This window comes from Pelecanus crispus, chromosome Z, assembly GCF_030463565.1.
Source record: "Pelecanus crispus isolate bPelCri1 chromosome Z, bPelCri1.pri, whole genome shotgun sequence".
NCBI classification, from domain to species: Eukaryota; Metazoa; Chordata; class Aves; order Pelecaniformes; family Pelecanidae; genus Pelecanus; species Pelecanus crispus.
In genome coordinates this window covers 77197474-77210909 of record NC_134676.1, presented here as the reverse complement: position 1 = coordinate 77210909, position 13436 = coordinate 77197474, and the positions used below count along the sequence as shown (strand labels likewise).

At 41.7% G+C, this 13436-nt stretch overlaps 1 protein-coding gene across 1 annotated transcript in view; it reads right to left on the bottom strand.

The window, feature by feature from the left end:
• The window catches only part of PLPPR1 (phospholipid phosphatase related 1), a 78943-nt gene that overhangs the window by 2633 nt on the left and 62874 nt on the right, over positions 1–13436 (bottom strand). Inside the window, exons 4-5 of the mRNA XM_075726758.1 lie at positions 8480–8730; positions 1521–1697 (exon numbers count right to left, since the gene is read on the bottom strand). Of these exons, the coding sequence (XP_075582873.1) occupies positions 1521–1697; positions 8480–8730 (428 nt within the window). The remainder of the gene's footprint in view (positions 1–1520; positions 1698–8479; positions 8731–13436) is intronic.

Genomic DNA, 13436 nt, shown 5'->3' with positions numbered 1-13436 from the left:
CTTCCAGCACAACTGCTGTGGTGCTTATCCTACAAGCCCTTCCTTTGTGCATGACCAGGCTTAGTGCACTCACATGGTGATGCTAGTAGGAGCAAACAGACATGCCAGGCTGGGACTTGGGAACACAGTGGAAAAAAAGACATACAGGAGCTGACATGTGCTGTCACAGCGGTTCCTGCACCCAGCTGCTTGCTGACTCTTCTTCTTCGCTGCTCTTTGGACCCAAGCGAGGAGGAGGCTGTAGCCTGCATGAGTGCTGGCAACAGGAATCTCACAGCACCCCTCCCTTCCAAGCTCTGGGGAGACCCCTTTCACCACTCTGCAGTTGGTCTTGTGACACTTGCAAGGTGCCAGAAGGTCTGCAGGACCAAAATGTGGCCAGGAGCAGGCTGTTACTGCTAGAAACAGGTACTGGGAGCACATAGATTGTCCTGACCAAATATATGGGGTGATGACCCTTATATTGTGTGGGCTAGATTTAAACTCCCTTTCCCAGTGGGAATAAGACAATCTACTTATATTAAAGCCAAGGAGATTCAGGTCAGAGGTTGCTGACATCTTTTTATTTAAAGGGAACACAGGAATAAATGATATGTGAAGGCTTGGGTTTTTTTTTTTAAGTACAGAATAGAAAAAAAGTCAGTGACAAGACAATCTAGATTTAAGGGATCTTTTAAATCTAATCCCTCCTTATTACAGGGATAAAGGGTCTGTTGCTATGCAGTGGATAGTTTTGAAGCGCATTTTGATTAAATGGAACCGGGCACATTTCTTGGTGATAGTGAGAATCACCTTGACTACTGTGTGGGTAAATCCTCAGCAAGAGATCTTTCACCAAACAAAACACTTAAACCACACAGCCAACAGGGGAGCAAGGAACATTCGAAGTCCAGAGAGATACTGTTCCTAGATTCTGTGGGAAGGCCTTTGATATGTTTTAATGCATTTGGTTATCCTATGAGATGGTGAACAATTTCAGCTCAACTCCAAATGCTGCAAAGGGAGGTTGTTTTGTCTCCCAAGGAGTTTGTCCTGGCCTTCCTTTCTGTTGCACTTCTTTTATGGTCTGAAAGGAAATGGGGAACGAAGACCAGTGCTTAGAGCCCCAGACAACACCCTGTATCCTACATTTTTGCCAGATACCAGGCAGACCATGGGGTTTTGCAACACAGGGGTGTCAGAGAAGAAGTCTCAAGCATGCCCCCCTTTTGACATTAGTTGAAATCTACACCATCGTTAAAGCATTTTGCAGGACAGGTCAAGTAACAACATGTACAGTAATTAAAGTAATCTTGAAATATGTACAATGCACAAATGTCATCATAATAGCCTTATTAATTAGTATCAACCTGATTTCATATTAGGATTTTCTCTGATGATACCGTTAATTAGATGGGGCTGGAATTAGTTCTTAGCAACTGGATTAATCAGCTGCAATAGGCCACAAGAGAATAGTAATTTTTTTTTTTTTTTTAACTGAAGTATTTTTAAAAGGAATGCGGCAGGACTGATGGGCTTACCAGAAACAAAGCTACTGCACTCCCCAAGATGAAGCCTGCGATCACATCCGAACAGTGGTTTCGATACTCAGAAACTCGATTTAGCCCGGTGAGGAATGCAGCACAGAGAGTACCCAGACACAGCACAGGTTTGGCTAGCCTGCTACTCTTTGTTTTAATTGTGCTTGTGATGTACATCTGAAACAAAGGGTAAGCCAAAAATGAACAGGGTCTCTGCCAGAAACGCATCTTTTTTCCACCTAGACAAATCTGAAATCAGCAAGGATGTGACAAAACCCACGAGTCATTAAAAAAAGCATTGGGAAATGGAGGAAGTGTTTAAGGTAATTCAGAGAACACTTTTAAGAGAACAAAACAGATATTGTTAAATGCTGTTTCAGGATGTCAAATATCTGATCAGCTGCATTTACATACTGGACTTTTTCTGAGCTGGTATGTACAGGCTCAGTTTTACTGACTTCCTAACTTGTGCAAGTACTTGCTCATAGGCTAGCAAACATGCACACTGAATGTGCATGACTAAATGTTTGCAAAGGGAGTCAAGAATTTATGTTTATAATCCTGCAGAAACTGTAATGTGCACATGAGGTAGTGCCTAGCATATGTATGAACTAGCTGCTCCAGTTTCCTAAGTGTTGTTAAGTTTAAGAAACAGAGAGTATTAAGAGAAACCATTCCAGACTTTTTTTCTGCAAGATGAAATGAAACACAGGGTATGAGAGAGATTCCTTTCAAAACAAAGTTGATTCTGAAAATGTAATTCCAGAGCATGACCTTTCACTGTGCTCCGAATATTTTTTAATGAACCCCACATGGTTTTGGCAGTTTGTATTTTATTTTAAATGCATTTTGACAGAGAGAGTAAAACCACGTGGGTCACAATTAGCAGCCAGTCATTAATTCCAGAGCCACAAAATGACAAAGATCAAGCAAAGCAAGTCTGATGGCAAAACAATTGACTAAAACCCCTTTTCAGCAAGGAAGTATGGATGCCTGCGTGATTTCCAAAGCTTTGATAAGCAAAGCAAGTATGTCAAATATGTTTGCCAGAAATGTCTCCAGATGACACACTGCCTCCCATACATGAAACAGAATCAGGAAGATACATTTGAAAAATTAATTTGATTCTTATAACCAATCAGCTGGTAAATGAACCTGATTCACATAGTGTAGATCTGATCCAGTGAAAGTACAAATATCTCTTCTGCTGGGAATGGAAAGATTACAAACCATGGAAGTGTGTCTTCCAGCAATTAGTATCAAAGATGCTATTTTGTTTGTAAAGAAAAAATATGTTCTCTTGTTGTAAAAATAAGTAAAATCACCAGAGATGAAAATATTTTCATTCTTGACCCTTTTTCAGATGTCAGAAATGGAAATACGGTTCTGTTAGTCTTCTGGACAAAAAAGTCCATAGAAAATTGTTATTGTTTTACTTATATCTGCAGTAACACCACGACTGGGATCTCTGTGCTGTTTGCAGGTCACAAACCTCATCTTTCTCTGGGATGACTTCATTTCTGGGGAAGGGCACTGCTGAGCGTTTTGCCATGGGTAGCACTGAAATCGGAGCAGGACTCTGCAGGATGGTGGAGACCCAAGAGTTGCTCTCTTTTTGTTGCTGCTGCAGCAGCTAAGGACACCGTGCTGGCTCACACTGCCAGTCTCTGGCCAACACTACAACGGCTTGGCTGGGCTGAAGCTATCTCATGATTTTCCTGTGCTTGTGCTGAAGGAAGGAGGTTTGGCTTGGTGCTTCCAATTGCAACTACCAGCACAGCTTGCTTTGCACTCAATGATCTATTTGGCAACCATGGGCAATTATTTTACTGTATTTTAATGCCTGTCCCTTTCTTCATGAGCCAGGTATACAGAGGTCACTATGGTTTGGCACATAGCTTTGGGATCAAGAAGCAGAAATTATATCCATTCCCAAAGTCACTCAGTTCATTACCTTTCATATATTCCTTTATTTTGCTGTACTGTGCATATTTTTTAGTCTAACCATCTTCTCCCTGTCCATGTTTCTTTTCCCTTTTCCCTGACTGGGCCATCAAATGTTCCTACAGCTGGCTTCCCCTCACTGGATGGTGTTAAAAATGTTAGCCCTAAACCTAATACAATATGTAACTCTAGAAGAAGGGAAGGGATGCAGCAACCATCTTCTGGAAGGGCAAGGGACAGGCAAGAGAAACCAACCAGGGGAAGGCAGATATGACTGTGTCTGGACCTGTACCTAGGCAAAATTATACTTTCACCTGCCAAGAAACTGCAGTACTGGACTTCTAACAGCTGAATTTGCCAGATCTGTGCCTGGGGAAGTGAAGTTTTCTGCCCTTAAATGTGCTGCTGAGCACATCATTTAAATGTGAATTCAATTTATAAACTGGAATATTATGTGTGTAATAGTACTGGGAATGGGACTAAGCTACTCGAGAGGTTCCTGCTTGCTTTGTTTTTCCCACCTAAAACCTGACTGCAGCACATGCCTTGAAATGACAGCTAGCAACTGAGCACTAGGCGGCAATCTTGCCCCACTCTTTGCCGGTTGGGCACCTGACTACCGCCAAAATTCACGTTAAGGTTCTTTGGAAACAATAGGAAAAAATGTCGTGAAGTGCCACTGTGTGAATAATTACCGCCCATCCTTTCACCCTACGCATTTCTTTTAGCAGAAGCCAATTCAAACGAGCCATAGGGAGCTGAATTGCTTTCCTATTCCCCACCAAAGCACTACTGCAGTTTACAGTGTCCAAAGGAAAAGCATCACCTCTTTAAAGTAACAATGCAGTCCTGCTGCGACAGCTGCAAACCCTAGCTACAGAGAACAACCCACACATGCTTGTTTTCTTACAGGTATGAAATGAAGCTGGATCTTCGGGTTACTCACATGGGAGAGTTCTCCTTTTTACAGATGGGAAGTATCTAATGTATTTGAAGTTTCACATGTCTCAGCAGGAAAACATAAATTTGTAGTAAAGAGAACATTTTTAGCAAGGAGGGTAATTAACCATGTGAACAGATTGCCAAGGAAAATCTGTTAAAACCTCATGGGGAGGGTTTAAAACAAGACAAACTGTTTTCCCAGAAGGTATGCTCCAGTTCGTCCATAAATCACACACTGAGCTCAGAAAAAACTGGAAGAGCTTCTCCGTTCTGGTCAGACTTCCTGATCACTGCGGTTTGATCTTTATTGTCCTGGTCCCTAAAGCCAAGGTATTATTTAAGATTCTCACAATGTGTTTACCCTTGCACTTAGAGCATGTTTTCAAACTTTGTGTAAGAGGCCAAAATCTCAGTGAAAGTCACTTACGTTGATTTCCTACACACAAGCAGGTGTTTTTGAAAATTTTCCACTCTGCTATTTATAGGGTAAATTTATTTACAAAACTCTAAATGTCAAAACCAATTATTTGATGGGTGGGAGAGGGAGGAAGGAAGTGAATATGAAAAAAAAAAGTGCATATGATTTAACTATATAAATTATCTATTCAGCTTTGCTGTGCTCTTATCAGTACACTCAGACAGTGTATTTAGCAGTGTGCAATGTATGACAGTAGCATTCATCCTGTGAGTAATTCCTCTCCCATCTTTTTCAGACAGACAAAAGCATAGACAGTCAAGGAGGCTTTTTTGTTTGCAAGTTTAAAAATAGACATACATATATATATATTTATCATATATGCATATATTTAGAATGTATGTTATATCTATGAGGAAGATGGCAGAGTGGAAGAAGTCTGTCTCGTCCTTTCAGCAGAAAGTGGGGAGATTTGTAATATTTTATTTTCCTTGGAAAGTTCAGAATTTCACACCAATACTGGAAAATTCTGTGTCCTACAAGCTTTACAGCTTTTCCTTTACCATAGAGATTTCTACAGTAAGAAAGCAGCAGAGCCTTTGACAATGCTGTATATTGTAGAACATGATGCAGTCTCCTAGAAGCTCAGTGCAGCTGCTCGAAATCCCAAGGCCTTGAATTTCATTGATTAGTCTGGTAGGTGTTAATGCAGAAATGGAAGAAATTGTTGGTGGGGTGACAGTGACCTGGGTTGCAGAAGGGATTTGCTGTAGTGTTCAGGGCTATTCAGAATTTCCCAAATGTTGAAAGTTTCATGTCCAGGTATATTGTATCACTCTAATCTACTCAAGAAGCAATGCACACAGGCGTAAACGACATGTGCCAGGTTGTGATCCAGTGTGATGAGGTAGAGTCTTCTAGCCAGGTGGAGGTGATGGAAAGCATTACTTGTGGATGCTGCTAGGCAAGAGCTTAGCTGAAGAATCCTAAAAATGCTACTAAACAGTCAATGTAAGTGATTACTTGTATCTTTCAACCATAGAGACCCTGTTGTGACTGGAAAACAATTCTCCTTGCTTTCACTCCAGAAGCAAACAGAAGGATCAGCAAGGGTATCTACCTTCTCTCTACAGTAAGAGGTCCTCCAGTTGTGCTGGTGAAATACTTTTTCCATGTTCTGCTTGAACACTACCATCTGTTAGATGTCTTTGTCATTGACTCTTCCGTTATCTTTCTCAGCAGAGCATGAAGTAACAGTTTAAAGATGATGTAAGTGGGATACCCATACGCAATGGATGATTTTATTGTCTGTTTTTTGTTTTTTGCCAGAAATGTTAAAGTATTTCTAGCCTATCATTTTCCCTTGAGAAAGGTACTAAGAAGCATGTGTTTCTAACTGTACAGCAGCATGTACTATGTACAGTGACTGCCATCTCTTCCTGTGATACTTCTGGGAGACTAATAAAACTTCATTAGATGCCATTCTAATTTTTGTGTAAGTATGGAAGCCAGGGCTGCCGGATCCTTTCTCTTTCCCCTACTTTAGGCATACAAGATTCATCTCTGCCTGCAGAGATCACAAAAGTGGTACTTTGGGTTCGACTCAGCTTCTTTGGCAGGTGACAAGAAAAAGCTTAGTTGATTAAATATAAACCCCAGATTATTAAAAAAAAACCAAAACACAAAGCCAAACCAATCACAGTGGAAGTATTGTCAATAGCAGACTATTGAACAAACCAGTACAGAGACATCTGCAGAGGCTACTTGAGGTTCAGTGATGGGAGGAGACTCACAGATCTCAACAGACATTTATACTATGAAAGACAATGTCTGTGCTGATTCTATTCTCTTGCCTCCTCATGTTCAAGCCATTTATGTTTCTTGCTCCATGCCTCAAATCTTCAGCTTTATGCAAAATACAGCTATTACTAACCAAATACGCTATGTTTCATGTTCAGCAGCCCACATTATCACGCATATTAGAATCAGCAAGACACCTCTCAAAAAATTGTGCACAGCACAATTATTAAGCAAAGCTAGATCTGAACACTGCATTTCTTGTGTAATGCTCATGTTATTCCCAGCTGAAGAGGCAGAGAAAAGACAAGCGACAACATCTTTAGTGCTAGAGGGTGTCTTCAGGCAGAGAACTGGGCTAAAATCGCACTGTAGGCTGATATTCCTTAAGGGCAGACTTTTATGACATTGCAGCTCAGAAATAACTCTATGTTCTGTCTTCACCTGGTATCTTCCTATGTGGGGAGAAGTGCAGGCCCATCGCAGGTAACTCTTGAAAGACTAGGGCTCAGAAACACTAAACTACTGGGCACTTAAGCTCAGGAAGGAAAAGCATTATTCCCCTTCAGTTGTAGAAGACTTGTTTGTAGAAGACTTGCCTTCCTAGGAAACAAGGGAGGTTGGGCAAGGAAACTCCATGAAATGATGTAACTAGCTTAGGGCAGAACCAGGACCAAGCCTGATCCTGGAGCTTCTACCTAAGAGTTTATTGTGATGAAAACAGCTGCTACAACAATGTTGAATTTATTTGGAACTGTATTTCACACATGGTTGCTTATTGTTCAGAAGTAATGCATGCAAAATGTTACAGGCTTTCCAAACACTTCCCAACAAATTCTGATCAAAGGAGTTACCAATTTCTATCTCTGTCATTATTCACGCAACAGTTAGTGCAAACAGATGGATATTGAAACAGCAGCGGGTAGCCTCTTCATTTTATAGTAATAATGTGGTGCTTTATTCATCTGCTACCAAGATCAGGGTAAAATATTTGGTAAATACCCTGTCATTAATAAATTTAAGGCTTTTCTCAAATCCTGATGACCTACAGACAGACTCTGCCAGTCATTTGAGTCAAGCTATTGGGGGGAAAAAGACCTAGTTAAGCCTCTTTGAGATCAGAACCAGGCTAAGACCCTAGATCTTAACGGCAAAACCACCAAGGTTTTCTACTTTGTGAGTAAGCTTCTTGGATCAGTTTTCAAATATTACAGAAACCTTAGCCAGAGAACACAAAGAAGCAGCCAGTCTGTTTCACTAGATTTTTAAAGACAGACAATTTCCTTCCTGACAGTATAGCAGTGTCACCTTGTCAAGATGTCAACTGGGGTCCATTTCTCTGTGATAACAGCAAAATTCTGGCATCGACTTTTATAACAGCCTTCTTTGCACAGGGAATTCAGGTCCTAAACAAGGGGACCAAAACCCAGCCTAGTTCAGCCTCCCATTGAAATGGCACAATTTACATTTTAAATGTTCAACAACCCATGGCATGTGAACAAAAGAAATAGTTGTGATCCACGAGCCATTTAAGCATCAACTTCATTTTAATATTCATGACACAGGGGCAGGAAGAAGAGGTTGAATGCATACTCAAAGGCATCTGAGAAAATCAGCAGCAAAGACAAGATTAGGACCTCATGCCTCCATATCATTACAGTGCCTCAAAAGCAATAAGCATTTGATTTGCTTATACTAGGATTGCTGAAACAGAGAGAGAAGGGGACTTCCCCCTACAGATAGAGAAGAAAGCCCTCCCCAAAACAATGCTCTTCAAAAACTCATTGTATGAAAAATGGCCCCATCTAGATGCACATACAGAAACCTCTCATACAAGTTAGCAATCATCACTGGCACTCACCGTGGCATATAAAGCTGAGTAGATGCTCAAAGCAGCATGTTTGGATGGAAAGGATCTCCTTGCCTTTTCAATGACCTCCACATCCCCAGTGCAGATGTTGCCGTTGTTTATGAACTGATGGTGGGCCTGACAGTCATTTCCAGTGTAGTTGGGTTTACATACAGTCAGGAAGTAGGGAGCCAAGTTCCCAGTCACAACCTGGCCAGCGTTTACAAATATGTCAGTGGCAAAAAGTCCAAACGCAAACACTCCTGTGAGGAAAGGTTAAAAATAATGATTATTGAAACAGGTTTAAAAACACCTTGGCACCTGAAAGGAAGAGATGTAGTGAGAGGGAAGGGACCAAACCCTGCAGTCATTATGCTGAAAAAGCCCCTGCTGACTCTAGCAGAGTCATACATCAAAGGCATGACACAAGACTGCATGCTTAACTCTGAAAGGTGCTTAACTCAGCAACTCCAGAAGGATTCAGAAACAGGCTGAAAATGACAAGCAAGTGCCTAAGTACTTTTGTGATTCAAGCTCTGAACAGACCTGTGAGCTATAGGTTTCACTGAAAACTCTGCACCTATACTATGCCTGTAAAGTTTTCACTATGACAAAGGCTCACAGCCTGCAGTTAAGTGTCATGCATATGGGTTGTTAAAAATATTTATGTATTTTTACTGCATCTGGGCCAAAAAATGGTAACATAACAGCTCTGAACTGAACTGTCCTGGTTTCTGCTGGGATAGAGTTAATTTTCTTCCTAGTAGCTGGCATAGTGCTGTGTTTTGGATTTAGGATGAGAAGAATGCTGATAGCACATTGATGGTTTAGTTGTTGCTAAGTACTGCTTATGCTAGTCAAGGACTTTTCAGCTTCCCATGCTCTGCCAGGTACACAAGAAACTGGGAGGGGGCACAGCCAGAATAGTTGATCCAAGCTGACCAAAGGGCTATTCCATATCATATGACGTCATGCTCAGTATAGAAACTGGGGGGGGGAGGTTGTCTGGGGGGGAACGACTGCTGCTCGGGCATTGGTCAGCGGGTGGTGAGCAATTACACTGTGCATCACTTGCTTTGTATATTATTATTATTATTATCATCATTATTATCATTATTATTTTCCCTTCCTTTTCTGTGCTATTAAACTATCTTTATCTCAACCCATGAATTTTATTTTTTTTTCCGATTCTCTCCCCCATCCTACTTGGTGTTGGGGGGGGAGTGAGTGAACGGCTGTGTAGTGTTTATCTGTCTGCTGGGTTAAACACAAAAACCTGAAACAGCAGTGTACTGCTGAGACACAATACTGCATTTACCTTAACATAACTACCTAGTGTCAAGTACCGTTTGGATTTTCACAATTCACTGTCCTCATGTTGAAAAATTAAGATCCTGATCTAGCAATATTTGGCAGGTCCTCTGGGAAACATCCTAATGCTTTTGTCTGGAAGATATTTCCATACAGTTGCAGTTCAGGTCATGTCACTGGGAGTACATACCCGGAAAAGCTATAGCAGGAAGCATCCACCTGAATGCAGGAACATTTCCAGGGTTGTGGAGCATCCCTTGCTCAGATACTGCAGTTGTCATGTTCTGCACTGACTCCCCATGAGTGTTACCAATACCTGCTACAGCTGCTATGAACATATATGAGGATCTTTTACTTGCACATACTGCCTATATACCAAAGGAACAGAACAGCAGGTTTGCAGAAATGGCAAACTCAAATGTTCCAAAAGACTAAATCATCTCTCCTTTCCTTCTTCCCATCACTAATATGGATTAAATTGTCACAAAAATTTAGAACAAATAAATATTCACTTCTGGTGTGGCAATGTTGAGGGTCATATATTTTTGCTTTCTCCCTCTTGTAGCTCTGTAAGCAAGAGTCATTTAAATTATAAATAACCTGAGATTGCTGTGTATTTAAATATGACCGAGAGCTGGAGCTCCAGGGAAAACATCTTAGGAGAGCTGTGATAAAATCTTAAGAGCTGGCACCACCATGGTTGTAACAACTTCACTGCTTATCCGTACTGAGTTTAAAAAAAAAAAAAAAAAAGAAAACAAGACTGCCATAGTCTGAGAAAAAAAAAATATCAGGGAGTCAGAAATACAATGCAGCAGAAAATGCTTTACATCAAATTAACAAGAATCAAGGATCGTTCTGCAGATATTGTCACCCACCACGCAGCTAACAGGAAGTAGAAGGGCTACAGCTGACAAGAGTTAGGTCCTTCTGAATATTCAGGGTCTATCTACACACAGGGCACTTGTACAGACTGACATAAAATAAAACCCATAACTAAAAATGGATTCATCGTACAAGTGTCAAGTGGGGCTTGCCAGTGCCACTTACTCACAGAGAAGGTGTGGTGTGACTGATACAGCTGTGCTGTAACACAAATTCCTCACTGGGGTACTACTGATGGGAAGAGCTGCCTCCTTGGGTAGCAGCCTGGAGCAGCTGCAGCAGTGCAGAGCAGTTCGTCCTCATCACAGTTCCCCAAGGTTAGGAAGGAGCCTTACCACAGTCAAGACGATTTTGGGGACTGAGTTTATTACTATGCTTTATATGAGTATATTATTATTCATTATTAATGAACTGATGTGTGATGATGGATTTAAAAAGCAAGTGGTGGTCAAAGAAGGAGGTAGCCTTCCTCTGGTTCTAGACTGCAGGACTGGCCCCTGTCTTTTTACTGGCATGGCAGTCTTCCTCTCATTTATCCTGCTAAGTGCCTGTGTTTAAAAGGGAAATGGAGAGAGCACTGACACTGCTCTTTTATTTACTTTACCCCTCTGCTAATATTTTAAATCCATGTTTTTTCACAGCTGGCAGGAACTCCTCATCTACGTTAGCCAGTGCACAAGCAAGTTAAAAGGAAAAAGGCAGCAGGTATCTTTTCAGCCTGGTGAAACAGCACATTATGCCAGAGATTAATCTTGTTTTATATGCAGCTTTTTGGCCAAATTCTTAATTTTTTTTTGGCACAGCTTGCTTTAAATGGCATCTTTTTGAAGCACTGTGCAAATTACAGGGAATGCAGTGAGGACTATTACCCAGCCCTTTACAATACCTAGAGGAAATCTAAGAGCCAGGCAGTCTGGCCCATGGACTTTATCACAAAGTAAGTACAAGCCAAGAACTGAGGTGTTTCAGGAAAAGCTCATGGGCTTCTCAAAGTTATTTCAGTATGTAGGCAGTGCACAGGTACAAAGGTGGTCCAGAGTTTTTCTCAAAAAAAAAGAAGTTTCAGCACCTGCATTTTCTCAGTATTTGGTAGCATTTGAAAAGCAAACTCAACTGCTGAGGGCTGCAGTACTCTGCAGAACAGCAGAACATGCCATGGTTGAAACCTTTATCATGCTCTGACTGTGATGCATATTGATCACTCTAATTCCCCTCTTGCAGTTCTGCCAAACTGCACCTTATGTAAATCGTAGCTGTGTGCAGCAATGAATTTGGCTAGCAGGAATTTAACCCTTGCAGACTGATTACACATCATGTAGTCTCTGGAGACTTTGAGACAGGGTTGGCTGTAATTGATTTAAAGGCTGTAACACCAGTGAGCCTGGGTAGTGGTGGAGAGTCCCCTGATGGTTTTTGTACCTCAGGAATCCATCTGTTTGATGGATTTGTTCAATGACCTACAGCAGCTAAGCTAACTGACCAGAGCACGAGAATGCAGTGACATGATTGCCAGGTTATTAGAGGCAGACAAATTGCTGCTGAAAGGCTTCATGGGAAGGGCAGCTAGCCCTAGCTCTTCAGGGTCACACAGCTGAAGTCCGTGATGTAATGCCACGGAGAGAGAGAATGGGACAACATGTAACTCTTCCAGACTTCGATGCTCAGGTGTAATGGGGAGATGATGTCATCCTGCTAAGGAGCATGAGCTTTATCTCACTGCGCTTACTCTGGCCTGGAAAAACTGAGAGTGAACTTTAGTCCAGAACTTAGCATATGCTGAGAAAATATGTAAACAGTGCAGCCCACATAGGAAGAAGACCCACAGCCTCTACAGCTGGCTACTAGCAGAAAGGATGGACAGAGGTTAATTTCATTTACATAAAGCCACTTCTTCCTCTCATCCACACGTCTCACATAGTTTGGCTGCATGAAAGGGCCGTAAAGAAGGAGCAGAAGCTATTTCTGGAAAAGCTTCCTCACTTTTTTTCACTGTCCTGGGTCTCCACTGTGTTTGTTTGTGTCAGGAGCAGCCAGAAAGAAGAGGCTAGAAGGCAAACCAGTAAGCGGAATGTAAGTGGGAGAGAGACCAATTTAGGCCAGAGATAAAGGGTAGGCTATACTCCCTGCTACTCTCTTTAGCTGCCCCGCAGTCCAAGAAAAAGGAACTGAGGATCAGTTTTGATCATATCTTTACCTCCAGTGAGAAAGACCTTAGACAAACTAAATGTGCAAACCAAAAAAAGAACAAACAAGGAAAGTCCTGTTCAAAATTGCTAAGGACAGACAACATGAACCTTAACTCTTTCCAGCTCCATCTCACCTGAACTAACACTTGCCTTGGCAGAAGAATCTAAATCTTCAGCAGCTTCAATTTTGAATGCTCCGGTGTTAATTTCTCCACTTTCACCTCCCCCTAAATTGCTGCCAAAAAGTCCTCCAAGCATGAACCCATAATTTCTGGGCTCTCACTCACATGCTACTCTAACAGTCTTTCTCCTGCCAAGCTCCCTGGATGGCTGTTCATCAGTGTTGCCACCTCCAGCTCTGTCTATTGCTTTTGCTAACAGAGACATCTGCCCTGAAGAAGAATCCAGCTCCCCTCACTCAGTGTAACCTCAGCACAACCCCATCTTCTTCCTGCAACTCATGCTCAAGCTCTCTCTTCTTCCACCCTGAATCTGTCTAACATCAGTGACTGCAGCTGCTTGTTGACTCCATGGAAACTCTCACTATTACAGACATTTAAAATGCCACTGATTTGAAACAAAGCAAA